Source organism: Podarcis liolepis (genome assembly GCF_965112155.1).
Source record: "Podarcis liolepis genome assembly, chromosome: 13".
NCBI lineage: Eukaryota > Metazoa > Chordata > Lepidosauria > Squamata > Lacertidae > Podarcis > Podarcis liolepis.
The window spans coordinates 15,001-34,661 of NC_139573.1; the positions used below are offsets into that span (position 1 = coordinate 15,001).

The 19,661-nt window shown below is 48.6% G+C and overlaps 1 protein-coding gene across 1 annotated transcript; it reads right to left on the reverse strand.

Annotated features, from left to right (window-relative positions):
* Positions 1–8,609: 8,609 nt before the first annotated feature.
* Positions 8,610–17,143, reverse strand: LOC310692003 (uncharacterized protein). The gene is made up of 6 exons (XM_083472351.1): positions 17,042–17,143; positions 15,913–16,418; positions 15,634–15,715; positions 15,368–15,441; positions 14,663–14,789; positions 8,610–13,867 (listed from the first exon to the last, which is right to left on the reverse strand). The coding sequence occupies exons 2-6, from the start codon at positions 16,381–16,383 to the stop codon at positions 12,795–12,797; spliced, it is 1,827 nt and encodes a 608-aa protein (XP_083328477.1). The 5' UTR covers positions 16,384–16,418; positions 17,042–17,143; the 3' UTR covers positions 8,610–12,794.
* Between the last annotated feature and the right edge of the window lie 2,518 nt (positions 17,144–19,661).

Below are 19,661 nucleotides of genomic sequence, written 5' to 3' on the forward strand. Positions count from 1 at the left end.
CATCCCCCCCTCGAAGCCCCCCCTTCCCCCCTCCCCGCTTTCAAGGGTGGTTGGTGGGTGCTCCATCATCACGGGAGTGAATGTCGGATACAGTTCGCTCCCCGTTGCTGGCCGCCAACTGAAGACCTCCGAGTCTTCCTCCCCGCGTTCGTCAACGGTGGTCTCCTCCGCCTCCATTTCGGTGCCGCCGTGCTCGAAACCAAGGTCCTCCCCGCAAACGTCCATGTCCGTCTCTGCGTCTGTTGCTGGACCTGGTGTCTCCTGCCACTTCCGGCGCCACTGCTCCTCTGGCCGATCGTCCCACCAATACGAGTTGTCGGACGCCGAACCCTCCGGTGACCCCTCTGGGGAACGTGTGCGCGGTGCGGGTTCCCCTTCCGAGTCGAAGCCATGGAACGTGCTGGAGGAAAGCGTGGGCGTGAACAACCAGTCGTCGAAGAAGCCCGCTGGCATAGGTCTGTGTGGGAAAAGGGCATGAAACTCATCCTTGAGCAGGGGTTCCTCCAAGGCGTAGTCCGGCACCCAGCTATTAGTACTGGCCCGGGTGCCCTCCCTTGCTAGTAGATATTCTACTCCGTCTTCCCCCCATCTGGAGTCCAAAATCTCCGTGACTTCGTTGATGGGGTCCTGCTGTGGCAATCTCCCCACCTCCGTCCGCTCCGGAGACTGACTCGGTGCCGTTCCTGGTTCCTGGAACCTGTGCGGTGCCCTGTAGGGAGTGAGCACCGACCTGTGGAACACCGGATGCATCCTGGAACCCTCTGGTAGCACCAGCCGGAAAGCCACCGGGTTGATCTGCGCTTCGACTCGGTATGGACCGAGTTGCTTGTGCCCTAGCTTCCTCTTGGCTAACGATCGGGTCGGCACCGCGTGGGCTGCCAACCAGACCCAGTCTCCCACTCGGATCTCCTCGCCAACTCGCCTGTGCTTGTCAGCTTGGACCTTGTATGCGTGCTTCGCCAGCTCCAGCTGCCGTCTGAGTTGATCGTGGACCTCTTGCAACTCAGATGCGAAAGCGTCCGCCGTCTGTGGTTCCCCTTCCCCCACTCTGTCCAGTCCCGGGAAGGTTCTGGGATTCCTCCCATTGTTGGCGAAGAACGGCGTCACCCCTGTGGATACGTGTTTCGTGTTGTTGTAGGCGAATTCGGCGAGCGGCAGGTAATCCACCCACGTCGCAGGCTGTTGATTGGCATAGCATCTCAGGTACTGCTGCATGATGGCATTGACCCTCTCCGCTTGCCCGTTGGTCTGCGGGTGCCTTGCCGATGTCAGGTTGATCTTGACGTTCAGGAAGCCCATCAGCTTTTGCCAGAAATTCGAGATGAACTGGCGTCCGCGGTCGGACAGTATAGACCGCGGCAGCCCGTGCACTTTGAACACGTGATCTATGAACAATTTGGCTGTTTGCTCTGCCGTGGCCACCTTCGCACATGGTATGAAATGTGCCATCTTGGTGAACAAGTCCACCACCACTAGTACAGCTGTCTTGCCTCTCGAGCTGGGGAGATCCGTGACAAAGTCCAGGGCCACTCTCTCCCATGGTTCAAACGGCGTTTGCAGCGGTTCCAGCAGTCCCGCCGGTGGTTTGTGCACCGGCTTGGCCCTCTGGCAGGTGTCGCACCTCGCGACGTAGTCCGCGACTTCCCCCCTCAGTCTGGGCCACCAAAAGTCTCTTGCGACCAATTCCACCGTTTTTTCTGTGCCAAAGTGCCCGGCCGTGGGTGCGTCGTGCAGCTGCTGCAGTACCCGGGCGCGAAGTTCGTCTCCCGGCACGTAGACGGCCCCTTTACGTAAGAGCAAGCCGTCTCGTATCTGGAACTCGTCGCCCTTCGCCGTGCCCTTGTGCACCTCTGCCATCTTCGCCTGCGCGAATGAGTCGTCCGTCAACGCCCGTCGCACCGCATCCAGGTCTACTGTGGCTGAAGCGCACGCCCACGCTGTTGGCGCGAAGATGTGCATGGCCGCCGCTGGCGTCGCCTCTTCGAGGTACTGCGGTTTTCGGGACAGGGCATCCGCCATGATGTTGGTGTCGCCCGGGACGTACTCAATTCGGAAATTGAAGTCAGCAAAGAACTCCGCCCAACGGATCTGCCTCTGGTTCAGGAACCGAGCCGTGCGCCAGTGCTCCAGATTCTTGTGGTCCGTGCAGACCTGCACCGTGTGCTTGGCGCCGATCAGGAAGTGCCTCCACGCCTTGAAAGCTGCATGAATGGCAAGCAGCTCCCTATCCCAGATGGTGTAGTTCTGCTCCGACTTGCTGAGCTTTCTGGAGTAGAACGCCCCCGGCCTCCAGACCCCCTGCGGGTCCTTCTGCAGCAGTACCGCTCCCACTGCTCTATCGGACGCGTCTGTCTCCACCCTCAGCGGTCTGCCGGGGTCGATATGCAGCAGTTGCTCTTCCGACGCGAAGAGACGCTTGAGTGTCTGAAAGGACCGCTCCGCCTGCTCCGTCCAGATGAATTTCTTTTTCTTGGAGCTTAGCGTGTCCGTAATAGCCGCCGTCTGCATCGCGAACCCCTTGATAAACTTGCGATAGAAATTGGCGAATCCGACAAACCTCTGGACCTCTTTCCGGTTGCGCGGGCTCTTCCAATCCAACACCGCACGAACCTTGGCGCTGTCCATGGCTAGCCCCTTGTCCGACAGCTTGTAACCCAAGAAATCCACCTCCGTCGTGTCGAACTGGCACTTCTCCAGTTTGGCGTACAGTCTATGCTGCTGCAGCCTCTTCAGCACCTCCCGAACGTCCTGGTCGTGTGCTTGCTGCGAGTCAGAGAATATCAGGATGTCATCCAGAAAGCAGACGCACTTCTTGTAGAGGAGTCCCGCCAACACGTGATGCATAAAAGCTTGAAAACAGTGAGAACCGTTTTGCAAACCAAACGGCATCACTCTGTATTCGTAGGTGCCCAGAGGCGTGAACATGGCTGTCTTCCACTCATCGCCCTCCCTCATGCGGATGAGATTGTACGCTCCTCGCAGGTCCAACTTGGTGAACACGCGTCCCTTGCGCACCGTCGCCAGCAGGTCGTCAATCCTGGGCATAGGGAAATCGGAGGGCTTGGTCATTCTGTTTAAGAGGCGGTAATCCACGACCAATCTTTTTTGGGGCGTGTCCTTTTTCTTCACGAAGAAAACAGGACTGCCCCCTACTGCGCTGGACTCCCGGATGAAACCGCGCTGCAAATTGTGATCGATGAACTGTTTGAGTTCCTGTAGTTCGTCCTCAGACATGGAATATAGCTTCCCCTTCGGCAGCGTCACCCCTGGCAGGAGGTCAATCTTGCAGTCATATTGCCTGTGCGGTGGTAGCTTGTCTGCCTCTTTCTCGCAGAAGACCTCCAGAAAGTCCGCGTATTTGTGGGGAACTGCTTGCAACGTTCCCAACTGCAGTTGTGAGTCCTCCTCCTCCCCCTCCTGCCTGGGCAGGATGCAGTGTTCTGCGCAGTAAGAGGAGCCGAAGATCAGCTGTCTCTGGTACCAAGCCAGCGTTGGACTGTGCCTGTCCAGCCAACTCATGCCCAACACAATGGGCGTGTCCGACAGTCGGGTGACATTAAAACTGATGACTTCCCTGTGGTTACCAAGTTGCATCACCATTGGTGGCGTCTGCTTCACCACCTGCCCCCCTAGCAACTCTCTGCCATCCACTGTGACGACTTGCAGGGGCAGAGTGGCAGGCAGCAGCTTTATAGCGTGCTGCTCCACAAAATCCTGTGCTATAAAGTCTGCGTTGCTTCCAGAATCCACAGAAAGCGGCACTTCGATGGTGACTCCATTGGGTAGCTGGAGAGACGCTGTGAGTTGCACTACTGGTTTGGGTGGGAGGGGGTCCGTGGGTTGCAATATCGCTGGGGACTGCTTCACTGATGCGTCTGGCTGGGCCCCAGTGCCTCTGTCTCCAGCCAGACATCGTCGTTTCCCTGCTGAGCTTCGCTGCATTGCGTGGCCACTTTCACCGTTGCGGAGGCTGCAGTGTGCTTGGAGCTCCTCTGGGGACACTCTTTCGCCAAGTGTTGAGGGCTCTCGCATAAGTAACACTTCCTGGTCCCTCTAGGAGGTTTAGTCTTGACTGCTGTCGGTGCAGAGGCTCTGCTAGCTGACTGAGCCCTGGCGCCTCCCACTTCCATAGGTTCCACTCCCCCTCCTGGCGGAGGTGTGGATTGCGCACGCGCTGCTTCCCTTGGAACGAAAGAGAAACTTCTCGCTGCTTCGCGCCCTCCACGTCCTTCATCTCTGCACCATGGACGTTCTTCCAGCCTCACCCCCACAGTCAGCGCCCTTTGGACCACCTCCTGCGTGCTTCGGGGCCTCTCCCCCCTCGCAATTTCATCCTTCACAGCAGAGCTGAGACCCTCCCAGAACAGGTCCCTGACTGGGGGCGAGTCCCGGTCCCATTCCAATGCACTGACCAGCGCAAAAAAGCGGGCGTGGTACTGCCGGACGCTCGCCCTCCCTTGTTTCAGTCCATGAATCTCCCGTCGGGCAAGATCCACATCAATGGTAGACAAAAAACATGCATCCATCGCTTTGATAAAGGCATCTGCACTCTGAAGCGCCGGATCTTTATCCCTCCACAAATTGCGCAGCCACGCTTTCGCATCCCCATGCAAATGGGACAGTATAAACCCCACTTTCTCTTGCTCATCTCTAAAGTCTTTTGCCAGCAGTTGCAGTGCGCACATCACATCTGCTCGAAAGTTGGGGTACTGTTGTAAATTCCCATCGAAGTGAGCCACCAGCCCTCCTGCTCTCCGTGCCAACCCAACCCCCTCCGGTCTGGGTCCTGGCTGCCCATGCTTAACCCATGCTTCAAACCTGGCGTGGAGATCTCGGTAGGCGGCTGCCGCATCCTCCTCCCTTTTCTTGGATGCCAGTACCTCCGCATTCAATTGGGTAACTGCCTGTTGCAGCGCTGAAACTTTCTCTGCTTCCGTCATCTTTGCCAACCGTCGTGAGCTTGCTCCCACACACCGATCCCCTCCTCCAGCTGCTTCTGTCTCCGCTGCGAGGTATCAGGTGTCAGAAGCTTGAGAGACGGGTCTTACTGTCAGGGCTGCCGCCCAGTCCCAGCTCACATAGGACCAAGTCAGCCAGCGTTCAGTTTCAAAGAGTCTTTATTGGATTACAGGTTCCATTTCCAAACTGCAACGTGCAGCCCTACTTCTTCTAGGTCAGAACGACGAAGACCCGTCTGAGTCTCCGCCTCTAGCGCACCAGCTTAATACCCTAGCCTTGCTCCACCTCCTGCGCCTTTCCTTCCGTCTCTGGGTCCTCCTGCCCCCCTGGGTCTCTCCCTTCCTACTCTCTTCTGACGCGGACCCCCCTGACCCTTCCGCCTCCTTGCGGCGGGCTTTGGGACCCGGTTCACTCTCTGGGCTGCTGACTGCGCCAGCTTCCGTTACATTTGAACTTGGCGCGCGCGCCCAACTCTCCACTTTCCTCTTGATTGTTTCCTCGCTCCCCGAGGTGGGCGTGACTACTCCTGACTCATGCCCTCCCTCCTTCTGAAAGTCTCCGGAGCCCGATATCTGGTCCCCTTTCTCCCCGCTGCTCCCGGCTGGGAACGTGGGTCCCGATCTCCAACTGCTGCTTTCTGATCCCTCTCTGGACCCTTCTTCCTGGGGTGTCCCCCTGCTCTCCCCCCCTGCTCTGGCTGCTGGCGCTCCCTTCTGGGAATCCTCGGACTCGCTAGACAGGCTCGGTGATCTCGGGTCGTCATCCCCACTCATCCTTCCTTCGTATTCCTCCCCCTCGCTCTCTGTCTCCTCCCTTCTCTGCGTCTCTGCTCCTGAACCCCTGACACTAACCCTAACCCCAACCCTAACCCTAACAACGCTAACCCCTAACCCTAATCCCCTAACCCTAACCCTATCTCTAGTCAAAGGGCCTTCACTGCACATTACCAAATGCAACAATTCACTGATAAATGTTTCTTTATACTAGCTCACTGGCAAAACTTTAGAAAGTCATACAAAATCAGAAAAAGAATGGCTACCAAGGGGGGAGTCTGGGATGTGGGCAACCGTAATCACTGAAACCTGGGATCATGTACACAGCAGTTTCTTCCACAAGAGATAATCACTGGCATCCTGGCAGATGATTGCCAGACACACCGTCTTCCCATTGGCAACGGCACATCATCCAGAGGCAAACCTAACGAATTGGTTTCTACCAGAAAACCCCTCCCTGTTTGTGACATATGTGATGTATGCATGATGCTTCACCAGAGGTGTTCATGGGAAAAAGGAAAAACTTATAAAAGAGGGAACACCCCTTTGTTCAGGTCTTCATTCTACTTCTCCCATGTGGTTGATGGAAATCTGTTCCAACAGTTTTTGAATAAAGACCAGGCCTACTGGCTGCTGTTTTGCTCCTATTTCCTTTGCTGGTGTCTTTGGCAATCCAAGTGAGCCCAGGAATTTTCCTATTACACTCCTTACCCAGTGGCCTCTGTCTGGTGTCCAGTGGAGTCCTCTCTGCCTCATAGGAATCACGATCCATTTCTGCAAACAGATCCTTTCCCTGAAACAGCAACAAGGATTCAAAACAGAGACTAGGGAGAAGAATCAGAAAAGGAATAGCCAAACCAAATCTTAAGGTTATCTGATATCCATCCTTGGATATTTTCCAAAAAAGGTGAGGTTTTCGGATCCTCTCCCTCATGTTCGAAGTCCCTCGGGAGCATCCAGAGGAAAGTCTTTCTTACCTGCTGCTCTGCCTGCTTCCTCTCCTCTGCCTGACTCAGGAGGAAACCTTCGGCAAAGGCCACCGCCTGGCATTTTGGAGATACCAAGTGCTGAAAATGAGACAGAACCCTTTTCTTGGATGAGGAGGACACTTTGAGCTCCGAAGTGCAGTTCAGGCAGTTCTGCTCCCAGGGATGTCAGGGACTGGCTGGTTGAGGAAGAATGGTGGACCAATCAGACTGCTGCATTCTGGATCCTATTGTTCTAGGATTCAGCTCAGTACATAAGAGTCTGTCTACAAACTCTGTTAATAAATGAGATTTATTCATCAATCTGAATTGGGTTTAGCTGCATTATTGATTTATATATACTAATGACTTTGTACCAGTGTAACATTTTATATGCAACTGGGCATTTTTGTAATATATTTGTCTGTTGATACTTCCATTTTCTGTGCACTACTGAGAGACATTTCTAATATATTAAATCGTACAGGAATTAACTAATCCATCAACCCATCAATTTTTATCCTAACCCAAAGTGGCAAGCAGTGAAAGCACCCGAATTCATCGTACAATTGCAGACCTCCTCCGACCTTGCCCCTCCTCCGTGGCTTTGCAGAGAGAGGAAGGGGGCAGGACCCTTTGCCCCCCTTGACTTGGGGGTTCCTTCCACGCACGCGCTGAGCTGCCCCTCCCACCGCTGCCTCCTTCCCTGCAGCCCCGCCCCCTTCTCCCCCCCCCCCCCACACACCATGCAGTCAGAGAGAGGAGACTCGCCAGATCCCAGAAGGTGTCCTGCAGCCAGCAGAGAGTTAACAGCCTTGCTCCTCTTACACTACACGAAAGGACTGAGGAGGGAGGGCCTTTTGCTCTGGAGGACCTGCTCCCTGCCTTTATTTTCCTGTCCTCTCTAGGAATCCAGCTCAGTTCCCGTTAACGGTTTAACCCTTGCCCAGCCGAACGCGCCCAGCTGATACCTCCCCCCGTCTCCAAAGCATCGCGCACACCCAGAGAAGCTCTTTCGGGAGACCCTCTCGACTGCAACTCCCTTGACCAGAAACAAGAGGAACAGCTTCATGGAATCCCTGGATCCGTTGGTTCGGTTCCTCCCCTCCCCTCCCCTCCGGAGCAGGAGAAAACAAGCTTGCTCCTTCTTCCAAAGCATATGGGAGATATGGGAAGATGGCTCTCCTATCTCTCTCATTCAGCCAGATCTCGGCTGAGGGATGAGGAGGAGGCACCTGGTTCCTGCCTTTTCTGTGACTGAAGAGAGGAGGCGGTAGATCCATCCCAGGAAATATTCCTAGTGATTTTTAATAGCATTTTAGTTCCTGCCCTTATTCCTCATACTATATTGTATTACAGTTTATATCCTGTGGAGTATGATAAAATACAATTTGTAATCAATTAAAGAAGCAATACAATCATGCAGCGTCTAGTGCAGAACATGGCAAAGGCTACAAGCTGAACAAAACCATTCAGTGGTCTGCTAAATCCCTCGGGGAGGGGCGTTTGGAGACCCCTGCCATACGCTGCTTCGAGGACTGCGGCTGGAAAGTGGCATGCAAACCTTCTCCATGTATCCTTACACCTCTGCCCAGATGTGGGCCAGGATCCGTGTGAGTCAAATGGGCCTCTTCTCCCACCCCAGATGGAGGGGGGTTGCTGGCCCTAAAGGGGGTCAAAGCAGAAGGTGTCCTCCTGGCTGAAGTGAAGCAGGTCTGGGTGTGATCAGGGCCTGGCGGGCGACTGGGAACCCCAGTCCCTTCAACACCGGAAGACAAGAAGAGCCCTGCTGAATCAGACCAGAGACCTCCCGGCAGACCTGGTGCAAACTAATCTGGCTGAATGCTCAATATGCATGTCGTTGCCCTATTCTACTTCCAGGGCCAGAAGCAAGAAAAGTCCAGATTACAAGTAAAATGAATGTGAGATATTTACTGACATAACTGCATACAAGTGGTGACAATTTAGAAACTCAGAAAGAAAATGTGTGAGAATGGGCAAAGCATATTATGAAAAGCACTATGTCGGTGTGGAATATAAGAGAATTGTTATAATTATTTATTACATTTGTATACCGCCCTTTATCTGAAGATCTCAGGGCAGTTCACATCAAAAAAAGACAAGATAAAAAAACAAAATACATAATGGAAACAAAAACAAAACAACAACACCCCCACCCCACCCCCATACAAATACATTTTAAAGGATATATAGGATGTTAATCAGCCCAATGCCTGACTGAAGAGAAATGTTCATTCATACACACACAACAAACACAACAAACAAAATTATACACAACAACAATATCAAATCCAGATTCTCCTAATCCTGTGACTTCCCTCCCCTCTGCTACCTTAAATTGCCTTTTCAATTACATGTCATTTCTACTCCAAATTATTTTTTCTACCTCAAATTTCCTATATTCTAAAAATTACAAGTGTTCTTAAAATCCTACCAATGTATTAACCTGTTTACAATACTTTTGCAAATACGCAATAAACATTTCCCATTCTTTTAAAAATTTCTTATCATCTTGATTTCTGAGCTGTCCGGTTAGTTTTGCCATTTCAGCCTAGTCCATTAACTTGGTTTGCCAATCTTCTTTGGTCGGGACTGCTTCTTCTTTCTATATTTGGGCTAACTGTATCCAGGCGGCCGTCATAGCATACATAAACATTTTTCACTGGTCTTTTGGAATCTCTGCTCCTACAATACCTAATAAAAAGGCTTCTGTTTTTTTTAACAAAGGTTACTCTGAACATTTTCTTCATTTCATTATAAACCATTTCCCCCCCAAAAAATTACCTTCCTACATTCCCACCACATAGGATAAAACATGCAAAACATACCCTCTGTTTCTTTACATTTCCAACACTTATTAGATCCTATTATTTCCCTTGAACTGGACACTAGACTTCTGTTGATGCAGCCTAGAATAGCATTAGCTTTTTTTGCTGATGCATCACACTATTGACTCATTCAAAATAAATAAATAAATAAATTGTCCAGTAGCACCTTAGAGACCAACTAAGTTTGTTCCGGGTATAAGCTTTCGTGTGCATGCACACTTCCTCAGATACCATTCGTCAAATTATATTGACTCATGTTCAGCTTGTGGTCCCCCAAGACCCCTGGATCTTTTTCGAATGTGCTGCTAATAAGTCGGGTATCCCCCATCTTATACTGTACGGCTGCATTTGTCCCTATTGAAATATTGTTAGCTTGGGCCCAGTCTTCCAATCTGTTATGGTCAATTTCTTTGATAATGTGAAGTTGCTCCTATTGTTAAAACAGGAATAGGATGTTGCTTCCTTTGTTTATATGGTTCACAGATATATTTATTTTCAAAACCAATTTACAATGCATTTTATACACTAAAAACACAACGCAACAGCAAACTGCACACAATAATACAACAAAACACAACAAATCAGGCTTTAAAATTGATCAGCAATAGTTTCAGCAGCTGCCATGCAGTGTTGGGTTCTTATTGTTAATTAATTTATTTTGTACCGAATATATTTTGATATGTTTCTATTCTGTATTTTGTATGTGTGTGTGTAGCTATATAGGTATAGATAGATTCGAAAGCATCCAAAATGCTTAGCAAAGGGTTAATGCTATAGCTTTTCAAGAAAGAATTCTGTGATGTCATATGCCTTCTGCCAGAGGCAGTGATGTCACTTGTGGCAGCTATGGCAGTAATGAGCAGTAGATGTCTTCTGTTCTGCCTCAGAGTTTGTCCATCTGTAACAGTTTTTGCCTTAGATACAAATGTATGTAAAATGTTTTAGCAACATAAGTAATACCTCCCAGCCTTGTACATTTAATCTAACAAGTGCAAGTACACTGAGTAAAAGTTATTTGTTATTTAAACTTTAAAAAGAGTGTATCTTGTGTAATTCCCACAATATTATATAGGTATATATAGACTCCCTTGGAAGGTAACAGACTTTCCTTCCTTGGACCTTTTCAAACAGAGGTTGGATGGACATCTGCCATACATTGCAGGGACCAGATGACCCTCAGGGTTCCCTCCAACTCTACAATTCTAATACATGCATGCATGAATGCATACTTTAAAGCACATGGGTCCCAATTAATGCAGGGCTTTTAACACTAGTATTAACTGGGACCCCAAATGCCTCTCATGTTGCATTGTACTGTATACTCAGGGAAAGATTTTCAATAGAAAGAGCTGCAGTTTCTTTGATAAGGTGCACAGATAAACCACTCAAAGTTAATTCTGCAAATACCTTTTCCTTTATGGGAAAAGTTAATATAGCTTCAAATGTCACATTTTCATGAACTGCCATGAAGATTCTCTTGAAAACACTTTCACTGACTCTCCTTTCCTGGGACTTGGAGCTTCCCCTGCTTCAGATATGATACTTGATGTCCTAAGAATACATCTGCAACATCTACAACCTCAGCCAAATCCAGTCACACCAGTTGCCAGGAAAGCTCTGCAACCAGGATCCCATCCGCCTGAAACTCCAACAGATGTCGTATATTAAACAAAGCAAAAATAAATATTAAAAAGAAGGAAAGATATTGGTTAAGGGATCTTTACCTGGTCAGTCTCTTTCTCAATTCTGGAGAGTCAGCAACTCTTGTCTTTAATTTCATGCCCAGAACCAAGAGCCAGGTCAAACAGAAAGGCTGATCCCAGCATGCTTCATTGCTTAGGCCAACTCCCAGGTCTATTGATCCAAATAAGAGGTTGCAGAGAGCTGCTCTGCTTATGTCAGGGAACAGGCACACAAAGAAAGCAGTCCTTATTTCTTACATACTCTGGCTGGGCAAAAAGTCCCAGTTGCAAGCATCCCCCCCCCAACCCCCAACCCCCAGGTTTCTAACACACACACCCATAGGGGTGGGATTTATTTACTTCAGGTATGTCCAGGGTCTGTTTCGGGGGCCTAATACAGCTCACCTGTCGATTTAATCAGTCCCCTGTGGCAGTATACGTCCTGGGATAAAATCCCCCCAAAAAGCTCAGCAACTTCAATCCTAAAAAAAGCTCTTTGAAAAAGGTTTGGGCACCCTTGATTTACTTCTATTGGAATAAATATTTCTATTGAATAAAATACCACTTGATGGTAACTGGTAACAAAACATTTAACCAGTTTAACTAGAAAAGTTAAAATTATCAATTAAAAGCATTTACACAGCAATATTAAAATTATTATTAAAATTAAAATCATAAATACATTAAAACTAACAGTATAAGATTAAAGCACATCAACTTCTATGCATCTAGAAAGGATTGCCTGAACAAAGCGTAGAGCCACGGTGCCTGTGTAACATCAAGAGGCAGAGAGAGATTTCAATTCAGATATGATGCTGCATTGAGAATAACTCCAACTTTCTCAGAGAGCCAGGTTCACCAGGAGTCTCTGGAGAATTCATGTTTTTCTGAGGATTCTTGGGGGCCTGACAGCTTACACCTTAGTATACCAACAGGATATGTAACCAGAACCTCTTTTAACACTCACATGGAAATGATTTCTCCCCACGGTGAATACTTTGATTACTATGGAAGTTTGTGCTTGTATTAAAGCTCTTTCTACATTCCAAACACTGTGTCATAGAGGAGTGGTGGGAGGCATCAGCTGGGGAACCCCCAAGGGAAGATAGCTCAGACCCTGGGGACTGGTGGTGGGACGATGATGAGCAGCCAGAGAGAGAAGCGAGAGCAGACTTGGGGAAGGAGGTGTCAGAAGCTGAAGTGCTAACAGGGTTTAGAGAGCAGGAAGACTCTGTGGCAGAGAGCAGTCCAGAACCAGAGGCAGAAACTAAAGCAGGAGAGGAGCAAGACCAAGAGGAAGAGATGAGTCAGGCTGGTGGAAAAAACAGGCAGTCTCCCCCTCCTGCAGCAACAAGCTACTCTACCGCTGATCTTCTAGGACCAGAAAAGTAAAGATGAGGGAGGAGCAGAGACAGACAAGGCAAAGAAATCTCAGATTGCTTGGGAAGGAGGAGACTTAAGGAACTGTGGGAAGGTGGGGACCTTAGGTCCTCACAACTGCTTCATTGGGTCAAGAACTAATGGAAAGAGTTGCTGTGCTCACTAGGTTTGGCCTCCTGAGCTGTTTTATTTCTTTGAATAGAGAGTTAACTTCACTGACACCGTGTGAGTTATTAATGACCTGCTCCTGACACCCACCCTCACACCCTGATATTTCTCTCCTATATGATTTCTTTGATGGGAAGTGAGAGTGGAGCTGTGACTGAAGCTCTTTCCACATTCCACACACTTATATGGTTTCTCCCCTGTATGAATTCTTTGATGGGAAGTGAGACTTTCCTTCTGACTGAAGCTCTTTCCACACGCTTGGCATTTAAAAGGTTTCTCCCCACTGTGAATTCTCTGATGTCGACGAAAGTTTGTGCTTGTATTAAAGCTCTTCCCACATTCCAAACATTTATATTGTTCCTCACTTCTGTGAATTCTTTCATGTGAAGTGAGACTTTCCTTCCGACGGAAGCTCTTTTCACACTCTTGGCATTGAAAAGGTTTCTCTCCTGTATGAATTCTTTGATGGGCAGTGAGATGGGCCCTCTTACTGAAGCTCTTTCCACACTCTTGGCATTGAAAAGGTTTCTCCCCTGTATGAATTCTTTGATGGGCAGTGAGATGGGACCTCTGACTGAAGCTCTTTCCACATTCCAAGCACTGATTGGGTTTCTCTCCAGTGTGGATTCTCTGATGTCGATGAAAGTTTGTGCTTGTATAAAAGCTCTTCCCACATTCAAAGCACTGATGTGGTTTCTTCCCTGTATGAATTCTTTGATGGGAATTGAGGCTTTCCTTCTGGGTGAAGCGCTTTCCACATTCCACACACTGATAAGGTTTCTCCCCTGTATGAATTCTTTGATGAGAAATGAGATGGGCATTCCGACTGAAACTCTTTCCACATTCCACACACTGGTGTGGTTTCTCCCCCATATGAATTCTGTTATGGGAAGTGAGACTTTCCTTCTTACTGAAGCTCTTCCTACATTGCAAGCACTGATAAGGTTTCTTCCTTGTATGAATTCTTTGATAAGAAGTGAGGTGGCTGCTCTGATTGAAGCTCTCTCCACACTCCAAATATTTATGTGGTTTCTCCACTGTGTGGATGTTGTCATGATCTCCCTTGTTCTTCTTTTCCAATTCATCACCACCTGTAACAAAGACAGAAATGGATTAGAGCCTAAGGAAGAAATGGAGCTCCAAAATACAGGTTAAGAACGGACCTCCGGAACGAATTAAGTACTTAACCTGAGGTACCACTGTAAAATCAATGCCTTAACCAATTCTCTGCATTTCAATTACATTTTGCTTCAATCAAAAATGGACAGAAGCAGAAGCGAAAACAAAAAACCTGACAGAAACCATTTCAACTTCCAGTGAAATGAGAGCCAGTGTGGTATAGTGGTTAAAGAGCGGTAGATTCGTAATCTGGGGAACTGGGTTCGCGTCTCCGCTCCTCCACATGCAGCTGCTGGGTGACCTTGGGCCAGTCATACTTCTCTGAAGTCTCTCAGCCCCACTCACCTCACAGAGTGTTTGTTGTGGGGGAGGAAGGGAAAGGAGAATGTTGGCCGCTTTGAGACTCCTTCGGGTAGTGATAAAGCGGGATATCAAATCCAAACTACTACTACTACTACTACTACTATTCTTCTTCTTCTTCTTCTTCTTCTTCTTCTTCTTCTTCTTCTTCTTCTTCTTCCCTAACTATTGTGAAGCCTACATTTTAAAAGGCCTACAGCGCAGCCTACAGTTAAAAAGGCATAAGTGGAGGAAGAATATTCACAGACAAAACAGTCAAAACCCCTCCATTCAAGGTTTGCTGTGGGGATGTCAGAATCTTAGATGTAGGTCGCAACGTTGAGCTCTATCAAAACATGGAAGGTTTGTCACATAGAGATATGGATTGAATTTCAGAACAGATATTATGATCTAACAGGGAGCCTTACCAAGAGATGCCATGATCCCATTATTCTCCTCCATGACTTCCTGATGCAGAGCTCTCTGGTCAGGGTCTAGCAATGCCCACTCCTCGTCTGTGAAATGAACAGCGACATCTTCAAAGTACAGTGAACCCTGAAAGAAAAAGAATGCCCTCCTCTCAGACAGCACAAAGACTAGTTTCTACACATTGTTCTGCTGTTTTAATTGGATTTTGTTGCTGCACAATTTAAGTGTGGATGCATCTTTTAATGTCTTAATGGAATTATTTTATTGTGTATTTTATTGTGTATATTTGGAGGGGACCCTGCAGATGCCCTAAAGCCAAGTTCAGGGGGAACAGTGGGCAGGGGAAGGGGTAAGAGACAGGGGGAAATGCCATGGAGCAACTGATGGGGCTGGCTAGGTGAATCCAGACCACTGTTTTTTATGGTACGTTATTTTCTTAGAAGCCTATTTTAGCATTCACTGATAAACATGGAAAGAAGACTGCAACGACTGATAAATAATGCTAGTGACATTCAGAAGGAGAGTTAGGACGAAGTAGCTGTTTGTTTTTCTCAGCACATAAACATTCTCTAGTGGTATATTCAGCCTTTGTTAAGGGAAGCTTTGACAGAAGGCAAGAGGATAAGAGAGATTCATTCAGGGGCAGAACCACCCTGGCTGCCCCACTCCTGAGCCTCTTTCCCCACAAGGCTCCTTCCCCCTACCTGATCTGTTTCCACAGCCGCTGCTTCCCTTCCGCCACCATGAAAAGATGATCTTGTCAGCATCTTTCTTTTACCTGTGAGAGACAAAGGGAAGTGGGAAGCCAGGAGGGCACGATGCTTCTCCCCGGCTGAGTGCGTTTTGATGTTTGTACCCATTTCATATTAGTTGGCCCCAAGTGCTTTCCCCAAAAGATTCAAAGAACCCACAGATAGTTTCAGAATCGATAGAATGTGATCAAACGGAGAATGAACTCCTTCCTCCTTACCCAGCGGCCTCTCTCTGATGTCCAACAAAGTCCGCTCTGCTTCAGAGGAATCCAGGCCACTTTCTGCAAAGGTAATCCTTCCCTAAAACAGCAAAAAGGATTCAAAACAGAGAATGGGGAGAAGGATAAGAAAAGGAATCGCAGAGTTAAAATGTAAGGTTATCTGATATACTTCCTTGGATGGTTTCCAAAAAGGGGTGCAAAGTTACTAGAGCATTTTGGGATACTCTCCCTCCTGTTCACAGCCCTTTGGGGTACCCAGAGGAAAGTTTCTCTCACCTGCTTCTCCGCCTGCTTCCTCTCCTCCGCCTGACTCAGGAGGAAACCTTCGGCCAGGGCCACTGCCTGGGAACTGGTCTCTGCTCCGCATTCCCTCACCCAGCTCTCCATCTCCGCTGGAAGGACAGCCAGGAACTGCTCCAAGATCACCAGGTCCAGCATCTCAGCCTTCGTGTGCCTTTCTGGCTTCAGCCACTGACAACAGAGGTGGTAGAGTCGGCTGCAAACCTCTCGGGGTCCTTTGGCCTCTTGGTAGCAGAACTGCCTGAACTGCTGCCTCTGCACCTCTGAGCGAAAGGTGTCCTCCTCACTCAGAATCTTCTGCATGGAGTTTTTCCAGAATCCCCCACTGCTCCGAGTTTCCATGGCATGGCCTCTTCCTGCTTCAGGGCCCGCTAAGTATTGCTCATCCATCTGTGCTTTCAGGAAGCCTTCTGGAGAGCGAAAGGAATTCCATTTTTCTTCTGCCATGTTCTGTCTGTCCAAATTAGAGGTGCTGGCAAATGCTGCAAAGCAAACACATTGCTCTGTTATCAGTGCTATTGTTCTAGAAAAAGAGCTGCTGGAACTCACTGTGAACACCTCCCTCCCTCCTTCTCTTAGAATGACAATGGCACCCCCTGAGAGGTGCCAGAATGGAGTTCTAGTGAGTTCTGGCCACACAAAAAGCCCTGTGTGTTATAAAATGGACACAGTGTCAGGAGAAAAGAGAGTTTCCCTGGATGAGTCTTGCTAGGAACCAGAGCTGGACAGCACCACAGCCCACACTCTCAGCTTTCTTTAAGAAAAAAAGGGAAGAGGGTGAAGTAAGCCTCTTGCCCTCCTAGAAGGCTGGTCCAAAATGCAGAAGCCCTATTATGGGCTGGGCTTCCTCTCTTTATTAATGGCAGTTCTATCTCACCACTTTTTTCTCCAAGGTGCTCAAAGTGGCCTCCATGGATCTACGCCACCTCACTGAATCCCCACAACTACCCTTGAGAACAGTTGAATTGGTTGTCAGTTCCTTTGCGGGTCCAATTTTTGTGTTCTGGGTGGGGTTGCGGGAGCTGAACACTCACCTTCATCCTTCCCTGGACCCCCATCTTCCCCCCCCCCATGCACCCTATAGCAGAAGAGAGAAGAGACTCACCAGATCCCAGAAAGTGCAGAGCAGAGAGACGACAGCTGCCCCCTCCGCAGCCCCCCCCCCCTTGCAGGAAGGGACGTGAGAAGGCTTTGGCTCGGGAGGATCTGCCCCGCCCTTATTTCCTGTCCTGTCTAGGAATCCAGTTCAGTTCCTTTTAACCCTTTCAAAGCTAAGCATATAAAGAATTGCTTCTCTCTCCCTCTGTGCTCTCTCTCTCTCTCTCTCTCTCTCTTTATCAAGCAGGAACCCAGGAGGAGCCATATGTGTTGCGCACACCCAGAGATGTTTTATTTTGGGGGATCCTCTTGGCTGACGTGCTGTGCTGCTCCTTCCTTGGAAACAGAAAGAGGCAGAGCAGCCTGCAGGGGGAAAGGCTTTGCGAGAAGCAGGAAACTCCATCCTGGAATCATAGGACTGGAGGATTGGACAGGGCCTGAGGATCATCTAGTCCAACCCCCAATTCAGGAATCTCGGCTAAAGCATAGAATCATAGAATCATAGAATCATAGACTCATAGAGTTGGAAGAGACCACAAGGGCCATGGAGTCCAACCCCCTGCCAAGCAGGAAACACCATCAGAGCACTCCTGACATATGGTTGTCAAGCCTCTGCTTAAAGACCTCCAAAGCAGGAGACTCCACCACACTCCTTGGCAGCAAATTCCACTGTCAAACAGCTCTTACTGTCAGGAAGTTCTTCCTAATGTTTAGGTGGAATCGTCTTTCTTGTAGTTTGGATCCATTGCTCCGTGTCCGCTTCTCTGGAGCAGCAGAAAACAACCTTTCTCCCTCCTCTATGTGACATCCTTTTATATATTTGAACATGGCTATCATATCACCCCTTAACCTCCTCTTCTCCAGGCTAAACATGCCCAGCTCCCTTAGCCGTTCCTCATAAGGCATCGTTTCCAGGCCTTTGACCATTTTGGTTGCCCTCCTCTGGACACGTTCCAGTTTGTCAGTGTCCTTCTTGAATTGTGGTGCCCAGAACTGGACACAGTACTCCAGGTGAGGTCTGACCAGAGCAGAATACAGTGGCACTATTACTTCCCTTGATCTAGATGCTATACTCCTATTGATGCAGCCCAGAATTGCATTGGCTTTTTTAGCTGCCGCGTCACACTGTTGGCTCATGTCAAGTTTGTGGTCAACCAAGACTCCTAGATCCTTTTCACATGTACTGCTCTCAAGCCAGGTGTCACCCATCTTGTATTTGGGCCTCTCATTTTTTTTGCCCAAGTGCAATACTTTACATTTCTCCCTGTTAAAATTCATCTTGTTTGTTTTTGCCCAGTTCTCTAATCTGTCAAGGTCGTTTTGAAGTGTGATTCTGTCCTCTGGGGTGTTAGCCACCCCCCCAGTTTGGTGTCATCTGCAAATTTGATCAGGATGCCCTTGAGTCCATCATCCAAGTCGTTGATAAAGATGTTGAATAAGACCGGGCCCAAGACAGAACCCTGTGGCACCCCACTAGTCACTCTTCTCCAGGATGAAGAGGAACCATTGATGAGCACCCTTTGGGTTCGGTCAGTCAGCCAGTTACAAATCCACTGAGTGGTAGCATAGTCAAGACCGCATTTTACCAGCTTCTTTACAAGAATATCATGGGGCACCTTGTCAAATGCCTTGCTGAAATCAAGGTAGGCTACATCCACTGCGTTCCCTTCATCTACCAGGCTTGTAATTCTGTCAAAAAACGAGATCAGGTTAGTCTGACATGACTTGTTTTTCAGAAATCCATGCTGACTATTGGTGATCACAGCATTCCTTTCTAGGTGCTCACAGACTGTTTGCTTAATGATCTGCTCCAGAATCTTCCCTGGTATTGATGTCAGACTGACTGGGCGGTAATTATTTGGGTCCTCTCTTTTCCCCTTTTTGAAAATAGGGACAACATTTGCCCTCTTCCAATCTGCCGGGACTTCGCCTGTTCTCCAGGAATTCTCAAAGATGACTGCCAGTGGTTCTGAGATCACATCTGCCAGTTCTTTTAATACTCTTGGATGCAGTTCATCTGGCCCTGGAGACTTGAATACATCTAAACTAGCCAAGTATTCTTGCACTATCTCCTTAGTTATTCTGGGCTGTGTTTCCTTTGCTGAATCATTTGCTCCAAATTCTTCAGGTCGGGCATTGTTTTCTTTATCGGAGAAGACTGAGGCAAAGAAGGCATTGAGGAGTTCAGCCCTTTCTGTGTCCCCTGTTTGCATTTCACCATCTTCTCCTCTGAGTGACCCCACTGTTTCTTTGTTCTTCCTTTTGCTACGAACATACCCATAAAAGCCTTTTTTGTTGCTTTTAACCTCTCTAGCATCCAGGATAGAGGGCCATCCAAACTCTGCTTAAGAACCTCCAAGGAAGGAGATCCCATCACCTTCTTCCCATCAAACAGCTTTCCTGGTGTTTACTTGCAATCTCTTTTCCTCTCACTTGAAGTAATTAATTGCTTTGGGTCCTCCCCTCCAGAGCAGGAGAAAGCAATCTTGCCCCATCTTCCATGGTGTGATAGGAATTTTATGGTCTTAGATATATGGTAATGTTCATAACTGCACATACATAGACCACCACAGGAAGACCAACCTGGAACCATTTTGATTCCTAAACTGACCAAATGTTTTCTCTGC

Coding starts and splice junctions, on each gene's coding strand:
- LOC310692003 (XM_083472351.1), bottom strand. CDS start 16,383: ATGGCAGAAGAAAAATGGAATTCCTTTCGCTCTCCAGAAGGCTTCCTG. Junction 15,716..15,912: donor GGAAGCAGGCGGAGAAGCAG/GTGAGAGAAACT, acceptor TTGCTGTTTTAG/GGAAGGATTACCTTTGCAGA. Junction 13,868..14,662: donor TGGGATCATGGCATCTCTTG/GTAAGGCTCCCT, acceptor TCTTTGTTACAG/GTGGTGATGAATTGGAAAAG.